The sequence below is a fragment of the Oncorhynchus clarkii genome, chromosome 6 (genome assembly GCF_045791955.1).
Source record: "Oncorhynchus clarkii lewisi isolate Uvic-CL-2024 chromosome 6, UVic_Ocla_1.0, whole genome shotgun sequence".
Lineage (NCBI taxonomy): Eukaryota > Metazoa > Chordata > Actinopteri > Salmoniformes > Salmonidae > Oncorhynchus > Oncorhynchus clarkii.
The window spans coordinates 40,856-65,678 of record NC_092152.1 but is presented as its reverse complement, the minus strand read 5'-3'; the positions used below and the strand labels follow the sequence as shown (position 1 = coordinate 65,678).

Genomic DNA, 24,823 nt, shown 5'->3' with positions numbered 1-24,823 from the left:
TTCTATCTGTGCATAATTACTTAAAGTCCGTGATGCGAAAGCAATTGGCCTTTCTTCACCTGATGTGTGAGACAACAGCACCAACACAATAAGGCGATGCATCACATGCCAACTGTAATTGGAAGTAATTGGAAGTTGAGGAGGATTAGGGCCTCTGACTGAGCTAAGGCTGTGTCCACTTCCACTGTTTGGTTTTGTTCAAAAGTTCACGCAATGGCTTTAACATGTTAGCGAGGTTCAGCACAAACTTTGCGTAGTACGTCAGTAATCCTAAGAATGATCTCAGCTGATGCACGTTCTGTGGGGATGGAGCTTCCACGACGGCCTTCACCTTTGAGGGCGCCTTGTGGAGCCCCTAACTGTCAATGACGTGGCCCAGGTACTCAACAGAAGGCCGTAAAAACTCACATTTGTCCTTCCGGTCCCTCAGACCATACTCCTCCAGTTTCTGTAGTGTAGCTTTCAGGTTTCTCAGGTGCTCCTGCTCGTCTTTGCTGGTGACGAGTAGATCATCGAGGTAACATTGGACCCCAGTGAGCCCGCTCAATATCTGGTCCATAGCGTTCTGAAACAAGGCCGGAGCTGAGGTGATTCCAAAAGGAAGCCTCTGGTACCTGTACAGTCCTTTGTGAGTCACTATGGTCAACAGTTCTAGTACCTGTACAGTCCTTTGTGAGTAATTATGGTCAACAGTTATTGTGACTCTTGGTCCACATGCATCTGTAGATATACTTATGTCAGGCCTAACTTACTGAATTTCTGTCCTCCAGCTAAACCAGAAAAGAGGTCGTCAATGAGGGGTAGTGGATATTTTTCAGCACTCAAGACTGGGTTAATGGTGATTTTGAAATCACCAGAGAGGCTGAGTGTGAAGCCCATTCACTAACATTCACTGGATCCAATACTCCACTCTTGACGAGTCTGTTAATCTCAGTTTCAACTTTTGGTTTTATGGCGTATGGGACTGGTCTAGCTTTGAAGCATTGTGGCTTGCTGTCTGATTTCATGGTCAGTTTAATTGTTGTCTTTCATACCTCCAAGTTCTCCTTTGAACACATTGAACCGCGTTTCCTCGATATCCCTTGTAGGTTTGTGTCCTCTTTTGTAACCATGTGAATTTCCTGCCAGTTTAGTTTGATCTTTTCCAGCCATGTGAGTCCTAGCAATGCTGGATGGTTGCCTTTCACGATGTAGCTTTACCTTCTGTTTGTTGAGCTCCACTGTAACAATCAAGCTTCCTCTCACTGGAACAATCTCACCGGTGTGTTTTCAGCGTCATCTTTATGGGTTTTAGGGTGAGGTGATGTAGTTTCTCCTTGTATACAGCCTCAGACAGCAAAGATATGGCTGCTCCAGTGTCCATATGCATGCGTACTGCGTTTCCATCCAGTAGCGGTGTCACCCAGTATCCGTATCCGTTGTCTGAAATGGACAAAACATGCAAAGATTCTTCCTTCAGACAGGGTATCACTTTGTTCATCTGTGTGCTCCATTTTATGCTCTTTCTTTTTGTACTTCCTGAAGTCGCTTTCCCTTTGTTCAGTACTTTTTGTTTGATTGTGTCTTTTTGTTTTCACATGCACGTTCAATGTGACCCTTTTTCCCACAACTTCTGCAGTCTAAGTCTTTGGACCAACACTCCTCTGCTTGGTGTCCTGGTTTCCCACAGTGATAGCATGGCTTGCCACCTACTGCCTTGTTTTTAAACACCTTATTCACTTGGGTAGTTGCACTTAGCTACTGTGTGTCTTTATTTGCCGTTTCCATTGATCTACTCACTTCTATTGCTCTCTGTAATGTTAAGTTACTCTCAGTTAAAAGGCATTCCTGAATTGCCTCGCTGCGCATGTCACACACTAACCAATGACGTATCGTGTCACTCATTTATCGCCTAAATTCACAGTATTCAGATAACCTTTTCAATACAGCCACAAACTGTGAGATTGACTCCCCCTCCTCTTGATTTTTCTGAAACCTGAATCTCTCTGCGATTATTAGTGGTTTGGGAGAATAATGTCCTTTTAAGGTAGCCACAATTTCCTCATATGATTTCTCACCCTGTTTTTCAGGTGTTACTAGGTTGAGCAGTAGATTGAATGTTTTTCTTCCCATTACAGTCAAACATGTTAACATGTCTAACCTTCGCCCCCTTTTTCTGTCTTTTCCTCACGCAAATTAGAGGGATTTGGGCCTGTTCCCGGCAAAGCAGTATATCCTTCCTATCTTACTCATTATTTTCGGTCATAAGAGATGGTAGCAGCAACATTATGTTTTGGGCTCCCGAGTGGCGCAGCAGTCTAAAGCACTGCATCTCTGGTTCGAATCCAGGCTGTATCACATCCAGCCATGATTGGGAGTCCCATAGGGCGGAGCACAATTGGCCCAGCATCTTACAGGTTTGGCCGGGGTAGGCCGTCATTGTAAATAAGAATTTGATCTTAACTGACTTGCCTAGTTAAATAAAGGTTAAATACAAAATTTTAAAGTACAAAATAAGTTTAAAAAATAAGTTACAAATAACATACAAAAACGAACAAAATAGCACAGTTGGTTAGCACCATGTAAAACATCATCCATCCCCTACGACACCATTATATTGTATTACTGTATTACTTATACAACTGATATAAGGACAGGACATGAGACGGGAGTAGAAACTAACATGGGCATTGTTTACTGCGTTTCACAGGACAGAACATTCCAAGTAATGTATGTAAAAAGGGGGGTGCTACAGATGCCCTAAAGGGACAAACTAGAATACCAATACACAACAGGCACGCATTAGCGGCTTGTATGCAGCTTGTATGCGTGGAGGCCAGGAGATGCTAAACATTTTATGTTAATTCATGTTCAATTACAATGAGACCTGCAGTCTTTTGGAAGACAAAAAACAACTGACAAAATTCCCGGACCGCCACCGCCCTAGTTGAAACGCAATGTTAAATTCAAATCTCCATATTCATATCTAAGCCAATATGACACCAATGTCAATGAAAAATGTCAAATCAAATCAAATCTTATTGGTCATATACACATGGTTAGCAGATGTTAATGTGAGTGTAGCGAAATGTTTGTGCTTCTAGTTCCGACAGTGCAGTAAAATCTAACAAGTAATCTAACAAATACACACAAATGTAAAGGGATGAATAAGAATATGTACATATAAATATATGAATGAGCGATGGCGTGCGGCATAGTCAAGATGCAGTAGATGGTATAGAATACAGTATATACATATGAGAAGAGTAATGCAGGATATGTAAACATTATTACAGTGGCATTATTTACGGTGACTAGTGATACATTTATTAAGTCTGTTTATTTAAGTGGCCAGAGATTTGAGTCTGTATGTTGGCAGCATCTCTATGTTAGTGATGGCTGTATAACAGTCTGATGGCCTTGAGAGAGAATATGTTTTTCAGCCTCTCGGTCCCTGCGCTGATGCACCTGTACTGCCCTCGCCTTCTGGATGATAGCGGAGTGAACAGGCAGTGGCTCGGGTGGTTGTTGTCCTTGATGATCTTTTTGGTCTTCCTGTGACATCAGGTAGAGGTTAGTAGTTTGCCCCCGGTGATGCGTTGTGCAGACCGCACTACCCTCTGGAGAGCTTTGCGGTTGAGGGAGGTGCAATTGCCGTACCAGGCGGTGATACAGCCCGACAGGATGCTCTCGATTGTGCATCTGTAAAAGTATGTGAGTGTTTTAGATGACAAGCCAAATTTCTTCAACCTCCTTTGTCTGTGTGGGTGGACCATTTCAGTTTGTCTGTGATGTGTACTTAAAACGTTCCACCTTCTCCACTACTGTCCTGTTGATCATCTCCTTCGTTTTGTTGACATTGAGTGAGAGGTTATTTTCCTTACATCACACTCTGAAGGCCCTCACCTCCTCCCTGTAGGCTGTCTCATTGTTGTTGGTAACCAGGCCTAACACTGTAGTGTCGTCTGCAAACTTGATGATTGAGTTGGAAGCGTACATGGCCACGCAGTCATGGTGAACAGGGAGTACAGGAGAAGGCTGAGAACGCACCCTTGTGGGGCCCCAGTGTTGGGGATCAGCAGGGTGGAGATGTTGTTTCCTACCCTCACCACCTGGGGGCGGCCTGTCAGAAAGTCCAGGACCAAGTTACACAGGGCAGGGTCGAGACGCAGGGTCTCGAGTTTAATGACGAGTCTGGAGGGTACTATGGTGTTAAATACTGAGCTGTAGTCGATGAACAGCATTCTTACATAGGTATTCCTCTTGCCCAGATGGGATAGGGCAGTGTGCTGTGTGATGGAGATTGCATCGTCAGTGGACCTATTGGGGCGGTAAGCAAATTGGAGTGGGTCTAGGGTATCAGATAGGGCGGAGGAGTTGTGGTCTTTGACTTGTCTCTCAAAGCACTTCATGATGACGGAAGTAAGTGCTACAGTAGTCGTTTAGCTCAGTTACATTAGCTTTCGTGGGAACAGGAACAATGGTTGCCCTCTTGAAGCATGTGGGAACTGCAGACTGGGATAAGGATTGATTGAATATGTCCGTAAACACACCAGCCAGCTGGTCTGCGCATGCTCTGAGGACGCGGCCGGGGATGCCGTCTGGGCCGACAGCCTTGCGAGGGTTGACACGTTTAATGTCGGCTGCAGTGAAGGAGAGCCCGCAGGTTTTGGTAGCGGGCCGTGTCAGTGGCACTGTATTGTCCTCAAAGCGAGCAAAGAAGTTGTTTAGTCTGTCTGGGAGTAAGGCATCGTGGTCTGCGACGGGACTGGTCTTTTGTAGTCCGTGAATGTCTGTAGACCCTGCCACATACCTCTCGTGTCTGAGCCGTTGAATTGTGTGCAGTGATGTGTAATATAAGGAGCATTGGTGGCAAATCTGATGGCCGAATGGAAAAGAACATCTAACCGCTAAAGAGCACCCTTACCTGCTGATCTATAAATTACGTCTCCATAATCTAGCATGGATAGGATGGTCATCGAAATCTGGGTTAGTTTGGCAGCTGGGGTGAAAGAGGAGCAATTACGATAGAAGAAACCAAGTCTAGATTTAACTTTAGCCTGCAGCTTTGATATGTGCTGAGAGAAGGATAGTGTACCGTCTAGCCATAATCCCAAGTACTTGTATGAGGTGACTGCCTCAGGCTCTAAACCCTCAGAGGTAGTAATAACACCTGTGGGGACAGAGGCTTTCTTCCTACCAAACCACATGACCTTTGCGTTGGAGGTGTTCAGAACAAAGTTAAAGACAGAGAAAGCTTGTTGGACACTAAGAAAGCTTTGTTGTAGAGGGTTTAACACAATTAAACATAAGAAGTTATTTTGTCACTTTAGCTGTGATTCTAACCTTATTAAAACATATAGGACTATGGGCTAGGCTACATGAGGTGTGATACTAACCTTATTAAAACATATAGGACTATGGGCTAGGCTACATGAGGTGTTATACTAACCTTATAGGACTATGGGCTAGGCTACATGAGGTGTGATACTAACCTTATTAAAACATATAGGACTATGGGCTAGCCTATATGAGGTGTGATACTAACCTTATAGGACTATGGGCTAGGATACATGAGGTGTGCGACTATGATAGAAAAAGTTTTTAAAAAAGGCATTATTTCTTATGCTGGGCATCATTCACAAGTGATAATATATCATTCACAAGTGATAGGCTAATGATGTCACCCACCAGACAATGCTTGATTTAATCTTGATAACTCTGTCATATAAAATACACTACAGGTCAAAAGTTTTAGAACATCTACTCATTCATGGGTTTTCCTTTATTTGTAAAATGTTCTACATTGTAGAATACTGGTAAAGACATCAAAACTATACAATTACACATATGGAAACATGTAGTAAACAAAAAAGTGTTAAACAAATCAAAATATATAAAATATTGAACATTCTTCAAATAGCCACCCTTTGCCTTGATGCTTTACGGTGGGACACTCTTGCCATTCTCTCAACCAGCTTCATGAGGTAGTCACCTGGAATGCATTTCAATTAACAGGTGTCCCTTGTGAAAAGTTTTTTTTTTCCTTCTTAATGCGTTAATTAGCCAATCAGTTGTGTTGTGACAATGTATTTTTTTAATTTAGCCTTTATTTAACTAGGCAAGTCAGTTAAGAACAAATTCTTATTTATAATGACAGCCTAGGAACAGTGGGTTAACTGCCTTGTTCAGGGGCAGAATGACAGATTTTTACCTTGTCAGCTTGGGGATTCAATCTAGCAACCTTTTGGTTAATGGCCCAATGCTCTAACCACTACCTGCCGCCCCAAAGTGTAGGGGTGATATACAGAAGATAGTCCTATTTGGTAAAAGACAGAGTCCATATTATGGCAAGAACAGCTCAAATAAGCAAAGAGAAATGACAGTCCATTATTACTTTAAGACATGAAGGTCAGTCTGTGGAAAATTTCAAGAACTTTGAAAGTTTCTTCAAGTGGAGTCGCAAAAATCATCAAGCGCTATGATGAAACTGGTTCTCATGAGGACCGCCACAGGAAAGGAATACCCAGAGTTACCTCTGCTGCAGAGGATCAAATCAAATGTATTTATATAGCCCTTCGTACATCAGCTGATATCTCAAAGTGCTGTACAGAAACCCAGCCTAAAACCCCAAACAGCAAGCAATGCAGGTGTAGAACCACAGTGGCTAGGAAAAACTCCCTAGAAAGGCCAAAACCTAGGAAGAAACCTAGAGAGGAACCAGGCTATGTGGATAAGTTCAGTAGAGTTACCAGCCTCAGAAATTGCAGACAAAATAAATGCTTCACGAAGTTCAAGTAACACACATATCTCAATTACAACGTTTCAGGGGACACTGCATGAATCAGGCCTTCATGGTCGAAATGCTGCAAAGAAATCGCTACTAAAGGACACCACTGAGAAGAGACTTTTATTTTATTATTCTTAGGGTTAAGGTTAGAAGAGAGACTTGCTTGGGCCAAGAAACACAAGCAATGGACATTAGACCGGTGGAAATCTGTCCTTTGGTCTGATGAGTCCAATTTGTGATTTTTGGTTCCATCCACAGTGTCTTTGTGAGATGCAGAGTAGGTGGAACGGATGATCTCCGCTGTTACGGATACAGTTATCCTGTGTGTGTGTGTATCCTGTGTGTGTGTTTCTTTTCTCTCCTTCTCCCCTCACAGGTGAAAATCATCACTCCCCAATCAGTCAACAATCAATCATCAATCAGAAGACACACCTCCTCCTGTTTCCTACCCTATCACAGTTCCTTCCCCATGGTTTAAAAACCCCATCATTTGTTTGCTCTAGAGCTCAATCTCTTTGTAAATGCCATGTTTGTAGATCTCTGTTCTTCATAGATTTCAGGAGCTCAATCTCTCTGTAAATGCCATGTCTGTAGATCTCTGTGTTTCACTCTCTCTTTGTGTATTAACCTCTCTTTTGTTTGAGCACCTCCATAGCACTTTGTCATCATCTGTGAGTATTGTTTTGGTTATGGTGTTTGTTTGTTGCTGGTGGGTAAAGGGGGAAACCAAGACAAGTCGCCCATGGGCATACACTACCCGTAGGTAAACTTTGTTAAACACACTAGTTAGAACTGGGCGGACCACCCACTGTATTTTTGGTTAGTTAGTTAGCTGTTGTTAAAGTAGGCTAGTCTAGCTTAGGGGTGTTTTTGCATATTTATTGTTTCTTTCCTTGGGTCCAGCTCAGCCCCTTTTCCTGCTCCCCCCATTACCGTGTGTTTATAAATAAACCCTGAGTTTGACGGTATTATTTCAGTTGTCGTGGTTATTTCGTTCACACTTACTTTGTCACAACTATAATTTGCATGTGATATGTTACGGGTCTCATTACCATCCCCCCCCTAGACTGTCGGGCCAAAAGGGATTGGTAACATCCGCATATGTGGTTCCCACCGTGAAGCTTGGAGGTGTGATGGTGTGGGGGTGCTTTGCTGGTTACATTGTCAGTGATTTATTTAGAATTCAAGGCACACTTAACCAGCATGGCTAGCACAGTATCCTGCAACGATACACCATCCCATCTGGTTTGCACTTAGTGGGACTATGATCTGTTTTTCAACAGTACAATGACACTTACACACCTCCAGGCTGTGTAAGTACTATTTGACCAAGAAAGAGAGTGATGGAGTATTGCATCAGATGACCTGGCCTCCACAATCACCTGACCTCGACCAAATTGAGATGTTTGGGATGAGTTGGACCGCAGAGTGAAGGAAAAGCAGCCAACAAGTGCTCAGCATTGTGGGAACTCCTTCAAGACTGTTGAAATAGCATTCCAGATGAAGCTGGTTGAGAGACTGCCAAGAGTGTGCAAGGCAAAGGGTGGCTACTTTGAAGAATCTAAAACATATTTGGATTTGTTTGACACTCTTTTGGGAACTACCTGATTCCATATGTGTTATTTCATAGTTTGATGTCTTCACTATTATTCCACAATGTAAGCTGCTGCAGGCTGCAACCTGATCTCATGACATTTCCTATTATTCTGTATGTGAATCTAAGGCACTCCATTTAGGATGATAGGTTGCGTTTCATATGGTATGTATTAATTTGTGGATGTCCATCATCCATGTTAAGATTATGGGAAGGGTTAGCTAACATGCTAAGTAGTTGCAAAGTTAGTACTTAGCTAAAATGCTAAAGTTGTCCATGATGAGATTCAAACACTCAACTTTTGGGTTGCTAGACATTCGCGTCATACGGCCAACCACCCTCGTGTTTGCCTTAAAGGAGAATTTTCCTATTTCTGAAGTAAATCTCTATTTTCAATGTAACTGGCATGTTATTAGAAGGGTCCAGACACTTATTTTGTGATTTGGTTGTTTTTGAGAAACTTAAACCAACCGCGTTTCACTTCCTCATTGCTCATTTTGCAGTATCAAGGTTCCAAAAACACCCAAATACATATTTTTAGAAATGGACATGCTCTCAGTAAATTCATTCAATGTCATTCAGAACATTATCCGCAATCCATATTGTCCGACTCAAGCTGTTTCTTCTACCAGCTGTGCTGGCTTTGTTTGTGTATTATAGTGACACGCTCAGCCTGCACAGCTCCAGTTGAGAAACAGCGCAACTCGCTACATATTTGTCGCCAGACCCACTGGCTACAGGTCATCTATAAGTCTGTTAGGTAAAGCTCCACCTTATCTCACGATAACAACACCCACCCGTAGCACGCGCTCTTTGCTTTATCTTGGCCAGGTCGCAGTTGTAAATGAGAACTTGTTCTCAACTAGCTTACCGGGTTAAATAAAGGTGAAATAAAAAATAATTATAAATACATAAAAACACATTGCCTTCGGATTCAGACTCTTTCAGACTCCACTTTTTGTTACGTTACAGCCTTATTCTAAAATGGATTAAATAAAAAAATGTCCTCAGCAATCTACACACAATGCCCCATAATGACAAAGCGAAAACAGGTTTTTCTAAATGTTTGCTAAAAAACTTAGCTATGAGACTCAACATTTAGCTCAGGTGCATCCTGTTTCCATTGATCATCCTTGATGTTTCTACAACTTGATAGGAGTCCACCTGTGGTAAATTCAATTAATACATCATGATTTGGAAAGGCACACACACCTGTCTTGGTAAAAACCAAGCCATTAGGTAAAAGGCATTGTCCGTAAAGCTCCGAGACAGGATTGTGTTGATGCATAGATCTGGGGATGGGTACCAAAACATTTCTGCACCATTGAAGGTCCCCAAGAACACAGTGCCCTCCATCATTCTTAAATGGAAGACGTTTGGAACCGCCAAGACTCTTCCTAGAGCTGGCTGCCTAGCCAAACTGAGCAATCGTGGGAGAAGGGCCTTGGTCTGGGAGGTGACCAAGAACCCGATGGTCACTCTGAAAGAGCTCAAGAGTTCCTCTGTGGAGATGAGAGAACCTTCCAGAAGGACAACCATCTCTGCAGCATTTCACCAATCAGGCCTTTATGGTAGAGTGGCCAGACGTAAGCCACTCCTCAGTAAAAGACACATGACAGCCAGCTTGGAGTTTGCCAAAAGGCACCTAAAGGACTCTCAGACCATGAGAAACACAATTATCTGGTCTGATGAAACCAAGAATGAACTCTTTGGCCTGAATGCCAAGCTTCACGTCTGGCACTATGCATTTGGGCAGGTAACGTTCTCCTGGCATCCGCCAAACCCAGATTAGTCCATTGTACTGGCAGATGGTGAAGCTGACAGAGAACGCGTTTCCACTGCTCCAGCCGACGCTTGGCATTGCGCATGGTGATCTTAGGTTTGTGTGCGGCCGCTCGGCCATGGAAACCCATTTTGTGAAGCTCCCGACGAGGCAGTTCGGAACTCTGTAGTGAGTGTTGCAACCGAGGACAGACGTTTTTTAAGTGCCACACGCTTCAGCACGTGCTAGTCCCATTCTGTGAGCTTGTGTGGCTGAACCATTGTTGCTCCAAGACGTTTCCAATTCATAATAACAGTACTTACAGTTGACCAGGGCAGCTCTAAAGGGGCAGACATTTGACAAGTTGGAAAAGTGGCATCCTATGACGGTGCCACGTTGAAAGTCACTGACCTCTTCAGTAAGGCCATACTACTGCCAGTGTTTGTCTATGGAGATTGCATGGCTGTGTGCTCAATTTTATACACCTGTCAGCAACTGGTGTGGCTGAAATAGCCGAATACACTAATTTGAAGGGGTGTCCACATACTGCTGTATATATAGTGTACAGTATGTACATGATGGCACTGCAGAAATACCGATTCACCCCCTACCCCCAAGAAGTTGCAAGTTCAAATCCCCATAGCATTAATGCGCACTTTATGTCAAGTGTCCTTAAGCATCGCAATGTTTAAGTTGGTTGTCAGATAGTCACACAATAATTGACTTGACATTGGGCAATATTTAGAAAAGTGCAGAAATGTATTCTTGCCAATAAATCTGTTGGCAATCTCTGTCACTCCCACAGATAAGGGTTGCATAGCAGGACATTTCAGGTTGCTGGCAACAAAGAAGTTGTGTGTTCAAATCCCAGTGGAGTTAGAGTCCTAAGTGTGCTAATTTTATTGAATTACGTATCCTGTAAAATTATGATAACTTACTGGCTACTGAGTTACAGTAAAAATACAGTCAATATAATTTACAAGAGTGTACTGTAATCAGAATACAGCAGCATGCTGTCATTTTACAGCAATAACATCTTCAAGTTGTTGTATATATACTTTATTTTTATCTTGTATTCTCACAAACCTTGTGGCGCAGCAGGAAATTCAGGTTGTTACCAACCACTAGGGTTAGGAATCCTAAGTGAGGTGTAGTCACAATTAATTAGACCTCAACAGCATACTGTCCTTTTACAGAAAAATCCTTTTCATTTAGCTGTAAAAACACAGTCATTTATTATATATTTATTGCATTTCTCTGCAACCAGTAGTGTGCCGTAAAATTACAAGACATTTTTAATAGTGCATTTACCTGTAACGTAAAACAACAGTACCAAAGACTCCAGTAGGATTATTTATAATGTAAAATGACTACAGTAGCGTTATTGGTACCATCATTCAATTACAGTAACAGTATTGGATACCGTACTGTAACATACGGTCCCTTCTTTTCTTAAATTTAACTGGCTAACAGTAAGTTACTTACTTACTGTTAGCCAAAACTATACATTACTATTGAGTTAATAGACACAGTCACCAACATTACTACTGAGTTAATAGACACAGTCACCAACATTACTACTGAGTTAATAGACACAGTCACTAACATTACTACTGAGTTAATAGACACAGTCACCAACATTACTACTGAGTTAATAGACAGTCACTAACATTACTACTGAGTTAATAGACACAGTCACCAACATTACTACAGAGTTAATAGACACAGTCACCAACATTACTACTGAGTGGATAGACACAGTCACCAACATTACTACTGAGTGGATAGACACAGTCACCAACATTACTACAGAGTTAATAGACACAGTCACCAACATTACTACAGAGTTAATAGACACAGTCACAAACATTACTACTGAGTTAATAGACACAGTCACCAACATTACTACTGAGTTAATAGACACAGTCACTAACATTACTAGAGTTAATAGACACAGTCACTAACATTACTAGAGTTAATAGACACAGTCACCAACATTACTACAGAGTTAATAGACACAGTCACAAACATTACTACTGAGTTACTAGACACAGTCACCAACATTACTACTGAGTTAATAGACACAGTCACTAACATTACTACTGAGTGGATAGAAAGACAGGCACACTGTACACGCTCTACTTCAACAATGTTGCAACATTCCCTGATAGACCAGAAGGGAACAAGAGAGGATGAGTCTCAATAACATACACTGAGTTTACCAAACATTAAGAACACCTTCCTAATATTGAGATACACCCCTCCCTTTTGCCCACAGAACAGCCTAAATTCGTTGGGGCATGGATTCTACAAGGTGTCTAAAGCATTCCACAGGGATGCTGGATGATGTTGACTCCAATGCTTCGCACAGTTGTGGAAAGTTGGCTGGATGTCCTTTGGGTGGTGGACCATTCTTGATACACAGAGGAAACTGTTGAGTGTGAAAAACCCAGCAGCATTGCAGCTCTTGACACACCCCGGGGTGCCTGGCACCTCATACACTGTTCAAAGACACACACAAGCCATGTCTCAATTGTCTCAAGGCTTAAAAATCCTTCTTTAACCTGTCTCCTCCCCTTCATCTACACTGACTGAAGTGGATTTAACAAGTGACATCAGTAAGGAATTATAGCTTTCACCTGGATTCACCTGGTCAATCTCTTTCATGGAAAGAGCAGGTGTTCCTAATGTTTAGTATATTCAGTGTATTTTGCAATGATCTCATCTACATCATTGAACAATATTATTATTAGATAAGGTTCCTAGTCATTTCTCTGTTTCAATATTTCTAACTACCTGATTCCTTCTCAATAAAATGTTGAACTATTCTTTCTGTTGTTTTCTCCATGTTTCTCCATTTCGCAGTGCTCTCTTCCTACCTTCATTGCCACCTATGGAACATCTACAGGCATAACAGGCTGAATTCCCCAAAACAATAGCTCAATTTGACATCCACAAATCCTACTTCTGTTAACTATTGTTCATGTGATATATTATAATGAACATTGATGTAAATTAAAATGGTATGAAAATAAATTGTAAGGTTTGAAACGAGTCTGTATCTGTAACATATATAGACGCATTTATAGAAGCATGCGTCAAAGAACACAAACAGAACAAAAGCATCAGTCCTGGAACATGAATCATGCTATACTCAGGCTGAAACATTGTTTATGACAATGATAGTGCTTGACTCAATGACTTTCATGAACTTCAAACAGAAAGCCTATCACCTCTCTACTGCTGTCTGACTGACAGCTTATCAGCTATCTATTTCTTCCTAACTCAATGGATAAACAATGGCACTGTTCACAGGGAGAAAGGGCAGTTCAATAGTCAGTTCAGTGTGTACAATAAAAAAATCATTTAGAACCCAATACTAACTGCTGATCTACCTAAAATAACTAGAATTCTAGAACAACAACAGAACACTGACACTTTGCTGAGAATGAACCAATTAATTTTCATTTGTAGAAATAGCAGATGACGTTGACTTTAAATACATCCAGTTGAAATGTTGGAGCATGATGGAGTTGATCTCATGAAAGATAGATGAGTAAACGGACAGATCAAATCTAGGTCGTTCACACTGAGCATCAGCTGACCTAATTTACTGGTCAATACCACAACATTAGGACAATATTAGATCAGTATTATACTGGTCAATTCCACAACATTAGGACAACATTACATCAATATTATACTGGTCAATACCACAACATTAGGACAACATTACATCAATATATTGCTCAATACCACAACATTAGGACAACATTAGATCAGTATTCTACTGGTCAATACAACATTAGACAGCATGGTATTCATTCACTGATATGGATTGATATTCCATTGGTTGTGATATAGTACATTTCTTTTTTCAGATTATCACGGGAAAACAACTATTTTGGAGGTAAACGCCATACAATATAATGTAGAGGACAGTTCCATACAATATAATGTAGAGGACAGTTCCATACAATATAATGTAGAGGACAGTTCCATACAATATTATGTAGAGGACAGTTCCATACAATATAATGTAGAGGACAGTTCCATACAATATAATGTAGAGGACAGTTCCATATAATATAATGTAGAGGACGGTTCCATACAATATCATGCAGAGGACAACTCCATACAATATAATGTAGAGGACAGTTCCAAACAATATAATGTAGAGGACAGTTCCATACAATATAATGTAGAGGACAGTTCCATACAATACAATGTAGAGGACAGTTCCATACAAAATAATATTGAGGACAGTTCCATATAATATAATGTAGAGGACAACTCCATACAATATAATGTATAGGACAACTCCATACAATGTAGAGGACAGTTCCATACAATATAATGTAGAGGACAGTTCCATACAATATAATGTAGAGGACAACTCCATACAATATAATGTAGAGGACAGTTCCAAACAATATAATGTAGAGGACAGTTCCATACAATACAATGTAGAGGACAGATCCATGTAATATAATATAATGTAGAGGACAGTTCCAAACAATATTATGTAGAGGACAGTTCCATATAATATAATGTAGAGGACAGTTCCATACAATATAATGTAGAGGACAGATCCATACAATATAGAGGAGAGATCCATACAACGTAATGTAGAGGAAAGATCCATACAATATAATGTAGAGGACAGATCCATACAATATAATGTAGAGGACAGATCCATACAATATAGAGGACAGATACATACAATATAATGTAGCGGATAACTCCATACAATATAGAGGACAGATCCACACAATATAGAGGCCAGATTCATACAATATAGAGGACAGATCCATACAATAAGGAGGACAGATCCATACAATATAGAGGACAGATCAATACAATATAATGTAGAGGACAGATCCATACAATATAGAGGACAGATCCATACAATATAATGTAGAGTATAACTCCATACAATATAGAGGACAGTTCCATACAATATAATGCAGAGGACAGATCCATACAATATAGAGGACAGATTCATACAGTATAGAGGATAGATCCATACAATATAATGTAGAGGATAACTCTATACAATATAGAGGACAGTTCCATACAATATAATGCAGAGGATAGATCCATACAATATAGAGGACAGATCAATATAATATAAAGTAGAGGATAACTCCATACAATATAGAGGACAGTTCCATACAATATAATGCAGAGGACAGATCCATACAATATAGAGGACAGATCCATACAACATAGAGGACAGTTCCATAAAATATAGAGGACAGATCCATACAACATAGAGGACAGTTCCATAAAATATAGAGGACAGATCCATACAATATAATGTAGAGGACAGATCCATACAATATAATGTAGAGGACAGATCCATATAATATAATGTAGAGGACAGTTCCATACAATATAATGTAGAGGACAGTTCCATACAATATAATGTAGAGGACAGATCCATACAATATAGAGGACAGATACATACAACGTAATGTAGAGGACAGATCCATACAATATAATGTAGAGGACAGATCCATACAATATAGAGGACAGATCCATACAATATAATGTAGAGGATAACTCCATACAATATAGAGGACAGATCCATACAATATAAAGTAGAGGATAACTCCATACAATATAATGTAGAGGACAGATCCATACAATATAATGCAGAGGACAGTGTCACGACTTCCGCCGAAGTTGGCTCCCCTGCCTGTTCGGGCGGTGCTCGGCGGTCGTCGTCACCGTCCTACTAGCCACCATCGATCCCTTTTTCGTTTGTCTGTTGGTTTTGTCTTATTAGTTTCACCTGTGTGTATTTTAGTTTATTGACGTCCTTATTTATAGTAGGTTGTCCCGCCCTTGTTTCGTGCGGGATTGTTTTGGTTTCATGTATTTTAGTGATTACGTATCGTGCTATTTGCTCCGATATATCTTAATCCTGTGTTGGATTATTTCACCCGTGTTTTCGGGTTTTCAGTGTTTGTTCCGGAGAATAAACTATCGACTCATTGCACCTGCTCTCTGCGCTTGATTCCACCTACCTTGTGAATACGTGACAGAATCCCGCACCACCCATGGAATCAGCAGGAGCAGCCGCGTCTCCTCTCCCATCGATGGAGGAGAGAGTCCTCCACCACACCAGCGTGCTCCATCGGATTGGTTCTGCCATGGACCAAATGATGGAGAGGATGGATCGATGGGAGAGGAGTGGTCTTCCCACATCATCACTAGCACCCCCTTCTCCAGCACCTCCTGTTCCTGTGACCACATCTGGCTCCGGGGCTCTGCGGTTGACGCTCCCACGGGAGTATGACGGAACGGCGGCTGGGTGCCAGGGTTTCCTCCTTCAACTGGAGCTATACCTGGCTACCGTGCGTCCTGCTCCCTCTGGAGAGGAGAGCGTGAGCGCCCTCGTCTCCTGCTTGACTGGGCGAGCCCTCGAGTGGGCCAACGCAGTATGGAATGGCCCGGACTCGGCGAGGGATAATTACCCAGAGTTCACCCGCCGATTCCGAGCTGTTTTTGACCATCCACCAGAGGGTCGGGCGGCGGGTGAACGGCTGTTCCACCTGCGGCAGGAGACGAGGAGCGCTCAGGACTTTGCTCTGGAGTTCAGGACCCTGGCCGCAGGAGCAGGATGGAACGACAGGGCCTTGGTCGACCATTTCAGATGCAGTCTCAGGGAGGACGTCCGCAGGGAGCTGGCATGTCGGGACACCACCTGCACACTGGATGAGCTCATTGACTTGGCTATCCGTCTCGACAATCTGCTGGCTGCTCGCGGGCGTTCGGATCAGGCCCTGTCGTTTCCACTTCCCAGCCCTCCTGCCCCTATCCCTATGGAATTAGGAGGGGCAGCTTCGAGGGAGACCGGAGGAGGAGTGTCCTCCTGCACCAGTTGTGGTCGACGAGGGCACACGTCAGACCGGTGCTGGAGGAACTCGTCTGGGAGTCGGGATGGCAGGCGGAGCACTGCTCGATCACCCCAGGTGAGTAAGCACCAGACTCACCCAGAGCCTCCTGTCGGTCATGTGTATGTTTTGATTTCTTTCCCTGGGTTTTTCCCCTCTCTACAGCATAAGGCGCTAGTCGATTCAGGCGCAGCTGGGAATTTCATGGATCGTGGGCTTGCGTTAAGGCTAGGGATTCCCCTGGTGTCGGTAGATCAACCTTTCCCCGTGCACTCATTAGATAGCCGACCATTAGGGTCAGGAGTGATTAGGGAGGCTACGGTGCCACTGGACATGGTAACGCAGGGGGATCATAAGGAGCAGATTAGTCTGTTCCTTATAGATTCACCTGCGTTTCCGGTGGTGTTGGGGGTTCCCTGGTTAGCTCAACACAACCCGGTGATTTCCTGGCGACAGGGGGCTCTTAAGGGGTGGTCAGAGGAGTGTTCAGGTAGGTGTAGAGGAGTTGCCGTTGGTGCGACTACGGTGGAGAGTCCAGACCAAGTTTCCACCGTGCGCATTCCCTCTGAATATGCCGATTTGGCTATCGCCTTCAGTAAAAAGAAGGCGACCCAATTACCACCTCATCGTCGAGAGGACTGCGTGATAAACCTTCTGGAGAACGCTGCACTTCCTAGGAGTCACGTGTATCCATTGTCCCAGGAGGAGACGGTAGCGATGGAAACATACGTTACTGAATCACTGAGACAGGGGTACATTCGGCCCTCCGCATCACCCGTCTCCTCGAGCTTCTTTTTTGTGAAGAAGAAGGATGGAGGTCTGCGTCCGTGCATTGATTATAGAGGTCTAAATTCCATCACAGTGGGGTTTAGTTACCCACTACCTCTCATCGCCACGGCGGTGGAATCATTTCACGGGGCGCGCTTCTTCACAAAACTGGACCTGAGGAGCGCGTATAATCTGGTGCGTATCCGGGGAGGGGATGATTGGAAAACTGCATTCAGTACTACATCTGGTCATTATGAGTACCGCGTCATGCCATACGGGTTGAAGAATGCTCCAGCCGTTTTCCAATCCTTCGTAGACGAGATTCTCCGAGACCTGCTCGGGCAGGGAGTGGTAGTGTACATCGATGACATCTTGATCTATTCTGCCACACGCGCGGCGCATGTGTCTCTGGTGCGTAAGGTACTTGGGCGACTGCTGGAGCATGATCTGTATTGCAAGGCGGAGAAATGTGAGTTTTTCAAACAGTCCGTTTCCTTCCTGGGATATCGTATTTCCACCTCTGGGGTGGTGATGGAGGATGACCGCGTTACAGCCGTGTGTAATTGGCCGACTCCGACCACGGTGAAAGAGGTGCAGCGGTTTTTAGGGTTTGCCAATTACTACCGGAGGTTTATCCGGGGTTTTGGTCAGGTAGCTGCTCCCATCACCTCGCTGCTGAAGGGAGGACCGGTGCGCTTGCGCTGGTCAGCAGAGGCGGGCAGAGCATTCACTCGTTTGAAGGAGCTGTTCACCAATGCACCCGTGTTGGCGCATCCGGACCCCTCTTTAGCGTTCATAGTGGAGGTGGATGCGTCCGAGGCTGGGGTCGGAGCCGTGCTGTCCCAACGCTCGGGCGTGCCACCCAAACTTCGCCCTTGTGCTTTTTTTTCGAGCAAGCTCAGCCCAGCGGAGCGAAACTATGATGTGGGGGACCGGGAGTTGTTAGCTGTAGTCAAGGCTCTGAAGGTGTGGAGACATTGGCTTGAGGGGGCTAAACACCCCTTTCTCATCTGGACTGACCATCGTAATCTCGAGTATATCCGGGCAGCGAAGAGAATGAATCCACGTCAGGCTAGATGGGCCATGTTTTTTACCAGATTCCGGTTTACCCTCTCATACCGGCCCGGCTCCAAAAACACCAAGGCCGACGCGCTGTCCCGCCTCTATGATACCGAGGAGCGGCCCGTTGAGCTAACTCCCATCATTTCACCGTCATGTCTCGTGGCACCGGTGGTATGGGAGGTGGACGCAGAGATAGAGGGGGCCTCACGGTCAGAGCCGGCCCCCCCCAACTGTCCAGTAGGAACCCAGTACGTACCGAGGGGGGTCCGGGACAAGCTGATTCGGTGGGCTCATACTCTCCCCTCCTCGGGTCATCCGGGCATCGAGAGGACAGTGCGGAGTCTGAGAGGGAGATACTGGTGGCCCACGCTAGCTAAAGACGTGAGATTTTATGTCTCCTCCTGCTCCGTGTGTGCTCAGAGCAAGGCTCCTCGGCACTTGCCTAGAGGGAAATTACAACCCCTCCCCGTTCCACAACGGCCGTGGACACACTTATCGGTGGACTTTCTTACCGACCTTCCCCCGTCCCAGGGAAGTACTACAATCCTGGTCGTTGTGGATCGGTTTTCTAAGTCCTGTCGTCTCATCCCGTTGCCCGGTCTCCCTACGGCCCTGCAGACTGCTGAGGCCTTGTTTACCCATGTCTTCCGGCACTATGGGGTGCCTGAGGACATCGTTTCTGATCGGGGTCCCCAATTCACGTCCAGAGTATGGAGGGCGTTTATGGAGAGACTGGGGGTCTCGGTCAGCTTAACCTCAGGTTTTCACCCCGAGAGTAATGGGCAGGTGGAGCGCGTAAATCAAGAGGTGGGCAGGTTTCTGCGGTCCTATTGCCGGGACCGGCCTGGTGAGTGGGCAAGGTATGTTCCCTGGGCTGAACTAGCTCAGAACTCCCTACGCCACTCCTCAACTAACTTGTCTCCTTTTGAGTGTGTGCTAGGTTACCAGCCGGTCCTGGCTCCATGGCATCAGAGCCAGACCGAGGCCCCTGCGGTGGAGGAATGGGTACAGCGCTCCAAGGACACATGGAAAGCCGTTCAGGACTCACTACGGTTAGCGGGCGAACGGCAGAAGAGGAGCGCTGACCAACACCGCAGTGAGGCCCCCGTGTTTGCACCGGGGGACAGGGTCTGGCTCTCGACCCGGAACCTGTCCCTCCGCCTGCCCTGTCGGAAGCTGGGGCCGCAGTGTGTGGGGCCGTTTAAAGTCCTGAGGAGAATAAACGAGGTGTGTTACAGGTTACAACTTCCTAGGTATTACCGTATTAACCCCTCGTTTCATGTGTCTCTCCTCAGGCCGGTGGTGGCTGGTCCCCTGCAAGAAGGTGAGGTGCCTGAGGTCCCTCCGCCCCCCCTGGACATCGAGGGGTCCCCGGCGTACACAGTTCGGGGCATTCTGGATTCGAGACGCCGGGTGGGGGGCCTACAGTACCTCGTGGACTGGGAGGGGTACGGTCCGGAGGAGAGATGCTGGGTTCCGGTGAGGGACATTTTGGACCCTTCTCTCCTGAGTGATTTCCACCGCCTCCACCCGGATCGCCCAGCACCTCGTCCTCCGGGTCGTCCTCGAGGACGGTGGCGGCGCGCTGCGGGGGCCGCACGTCAGGGGGGGGGTACTGTCACGACTTCCGCCGAAGTTGGCTCCCCTGCCTGTTCGGGCGGTGCTCGGCGGTCGTCGTCACCGTCCTACTAGCCACCATCGATCCCTTTTTCGTTTGTCTGTTGGTTTTGTCTTATTAGTTTCACCTGTGTGTATTTTAGTTTATTGACGTCCTTATTTATAGTAGGTTGTCCCGCCCTTGTTTCGTGCGGGATTGTTTTGGTTTCATGTATTTTAGTGATTACGTATCGTGCTATTTGCTCCGATATATCTTAATCCTGTGTTGGATTATTTCACCCGTGTTTTCGGGTTTTCAGTGTTTGTTCCGGAGAATAAACTATCGACTCATTGCACCTGCTCTCTGCGCTTGATTCCACCTACCTTGTGAATACGTGACAGACAGATCCATACAATATAATGTAGAGGACAGATCCATACAATATAATGTAGAGGACAGATCCATACAATATAGAGGACAGATCCATACAATATAGAGGACAGATCCATACAATATAGAGGACAGTTCCATACAATATAATGTAGAGGATAACTCCGTACAATATAGAGGACAGTTCCATACAATATAATGCAGAGGACAGATCCATACAATATACAGGACAGATCCATACAATATAGAGGACAGATCCATACAATATAATGTAGAGGACAGATTCATACAATATAGAGGACAGATCCATACAATATAGAGGACAGATCCATACAATATAATGTAGAGGACAGTTCCAAACAATGTAGAGGACAGATCCATACAATATAGAGGACAGATCCATACAATATAATGTAGAGGACAGATTCATACAATATAGAGGACAGATCCATACAATATAGAGGACAGATCCATACAACGTAATGTAGAGGACAGTTCCATACAATATAATGTAGAGGACAGATCGATACAATATAGAGGACAGATCCATACAACGTAATGTAGAGGACAGATCCATACAATATAATGTAGAGGACAGATCCATACAATATAATGTAGAGGACAGATCCATACAATATAATGTAGAGGACAGATCCATACAATATAGAGGACAGATCCATACAATATAATGTAGAGGATAACTCCATACAATATAGAGGACAGATCCATACAATATAAAGTAGAGGATAACTCCATACAATATAGAGGACAGTTCCATACAATATAATGCAGAGGACAGATCCATACAATATAATGTAGAGGACAGATCCATACAATATAATGTAGAGGACAGATCCATACAATATAGAGGACAGATCCATACAATATAGAGGACAGATCCATACAATATAGAGGACAGTTCCATACAATATAATGTAGAGGATAACTCCGTACAATATAGAGGACAGTTCCATACAATATAATGCAGAGGACAGATCCATACAATATACAGGACAGATCCATACAATATAGAGGATAGATCCATACAATATAATGTAGAGGATAACTCCATACAATATAGAGGACAGTTACATACAATATAATGCAGAGGACAGATCCATACAATATAATGTAGAGGACAGATCCATACAATATAATGTAGAGGATAAGTCCATACAATATAGAGGACAGATCCATACAATATAGAGGCCAGATCCATACAATATAGAGGACAGATCCATACAATATAGAGGACAGTTCCATACAATATAATGTAGAGGATAACTCCATACAATATAGAGGACAGTTCCATACAATATAATGCAGAGGACAGATCCATACAATATAGAGGACAGATCCATACAATATAGAGGACAGTTCCATACAATATAATGTAGAGGATAACTCCATACAATATAGAGGACAGTTACATACAATATAATGCAGAGGACAGATCCATACAATATAATGTAGAGGACAGATCCATACAATATAATGTAGAGGATAAGTCCATACAATATAGAGGACAGATCCATACAATATAGAGGCCAGATCCATACAATATAGAGGACAGATCCATACAATATAGAGGACAGTTCCATACAATATAATGTAGAGGATAACTCCATACAATATAGAGGACAGTTCCATACAATATAATGCAGAGGACAGATCCATACAATATAGAGGATAGATCCATACAATATAATGTAGAGGATAACTCCATACAATATAGAGGACAGTTCCATACAATATAATGCAGAGGACAGATCCATACAATATAGAGGACAGATTCATACAGTATAGAGGACAGATCCATACAATATAATGCAGAGGACAGATCCATACAATATAGAGGACAGATTCATACAATATAGAGGATAGATCCATACAATATAGAGGACAGTTCCATACAATATAATGTAGAGGATAACTCCATACAATATAGAGGACAGATCCATACAATATAAAGTAGAGGATAACTCCATACAATATAGAGGATAGTTCCATACAATATAATGTAGAGGACAGATCCATACAATATAATGTAGAGGACAGATCCATACAATATAGAGGACAGATCCATACAATATAGAGGACAGATCCATACAATATAATGCAGAGGACAGATCCATACAATATACAGGACAGATCCATACAATATAGAGGATAGATCCATACAATATAGAGAACAGATCCATACAATATTGAGGACAGTTCCATACAATATAATGCAGAGGACAGATCCATACAATATAGAGGACAGATCCATACAATATAGAGGACAGATCCATACAATATAGAGGACAGATCCATACAGTATTGAGGACAGTTCCATACAATATAATGCAGAGGACAGATCCATACAATATTGAGGACAGTTCCATACAATATAATGCAGAGGACAGATCCATACAATATAGAGGACAGATCCATACAGTATTGAGGACAGTTCCATACAATATAATGCAGAGGACAGATCCATACAATATAGAGGACAGATCCATACAATATAGAGGACAGATCCATACAATATAGAGGACAGTTCCATACAATATAATGTAGAATATAGTTTCAAACAATATTACAGGCTACCTTGGAAATGATCTTCTCCTTTGTACAATAACAGTGATGTTAGCCATTGGGGCTGATAGTTCAAGAATAAATGGCTGTTATTGATGTTAAACTTTTCTCTCCATTTCTTATGTCTTAAACAAGAATTGCCGAGATCGAGGAGGGTACTAAAGCCTATTAACTGGTTGGCAAAAACAATCACTGCAATAAATATTTGCATTGAAAGAAGTCACACAGTTTGTTAATCATGTAAAGACTAATGCCCAACCATTCACAAATGTTGTCCTACTTTACGCATGAAAATGACATTTATTCTACAAAATGCTATTTACTTTGAAATAGTTACAAGACAAAAATGTTCACTTTGTTAAGAAAGATCTATAACATTTATAGCATTTAAGTCACTTACTTATTTTTGCCACCGTTCATTTTCATAAGAGTTCAGTATTGATGGGTTTCAGTTGTAGAATGTCCTAGACAAATCGAGGTCGGCACCAAGAGTGCTGATGTGTGATCTGTCGGGACAAAATGACAAGGTCTTTTCTGCTGTTTCTCATCCACTGTTCCCTCCAGACAGAACCCCTTTGACAACATCCTATTTGATTATCAACACACAATTAACTGACAAAGTTCACCCAAACACACCTCACTCAAAATAAAGAACAGTAGCAAACGGACGGAGTTGGAAGCGAACACGGGTCTTTCGAATGAAAGTTACATGGCCATGCTACGCGTTGCGCCTATAGGGCTAACCCACCTGGTGTGAATTTAATATAGCTCATATAGCAAGTATCACTACAATACATATTCCATCATGTTGCACGTGGCAGCCCGAGTCGGGCAACAGTCGGTATAGGATTTACATACCTTGACTTTTGAAGAACTATCCTTAGCCTTCGGCAGCATGCGACAACTAGGTAGATGACTTCGTGACACTGAAGTAATGCAGATCACTGCCTCCTTTCCATTTCATATCTAACTATCCCTCTGACAACGTCACGCCTTCAATGGAGGTCAAAGTGTTGAGGATTCGCCAGATGCAGAGAAATGTTTACCTTAGACCCAAAGTTTGCGTCTTCATTGAGATCCAGTCAACTGTATATTGAATATGAACATGTAGCTAATGTCTTGCTGGCAATGACGGCAGTTTATTTGTGAAGGGCAGTTTCAGTGATGTAAAGTGTGTTCATTTGTTTAGAAAGATACATTGTAAAAAAATATATATATATTATTAGGTGTGCAGGGACATCTTCTGGACTGCCAGACTATTACAAGACCTTCGTCACAATGCACTATAGCTCCTCACATTGACAATTTGCATGTGGTCAGCCGGCAGAACCGCACCTTGTGACAATTGTTTGGTTTTGTTTGTTAGTAAAAAATAAATAAAAAAGAGACTGATCAC

General features: G+C 43.2%; 1 protein-coding gene across 1 annotated transcript in view; it reads right to left on the bottom strand.

The window, feature by feature from the left end:
* The window catches only part of LOC139410542 (electrogenic sodium bicarbonate cotransporter 1-like), a 362,813-nt gene extending 338,446 nt beyond the window's left edge, over window positions 1–24,367 (bottom strand). Inside the window, exons 1-2 of the mRNA XM_071155809.1 lie at window positions 24,286–24,367; window positions 23,828–23,933 (exon numbers count right to left, since the gene is read on the bottom strand). Of these exons, the coding sequence (XP_071011910.1) occupies window positions 23,828–23,853 (26 nt within the window). The 5' untranslated portion in view covers window positions 23,854–23,933; window positions 24,286–24,367. The remainder of the gene's footprint in view (window positions 1–23,827; window positions 23,934–24,285) is intronic.
* Between the last annotated feature and the right edge of the window lie 456 nt (window positions 24,368–24,823).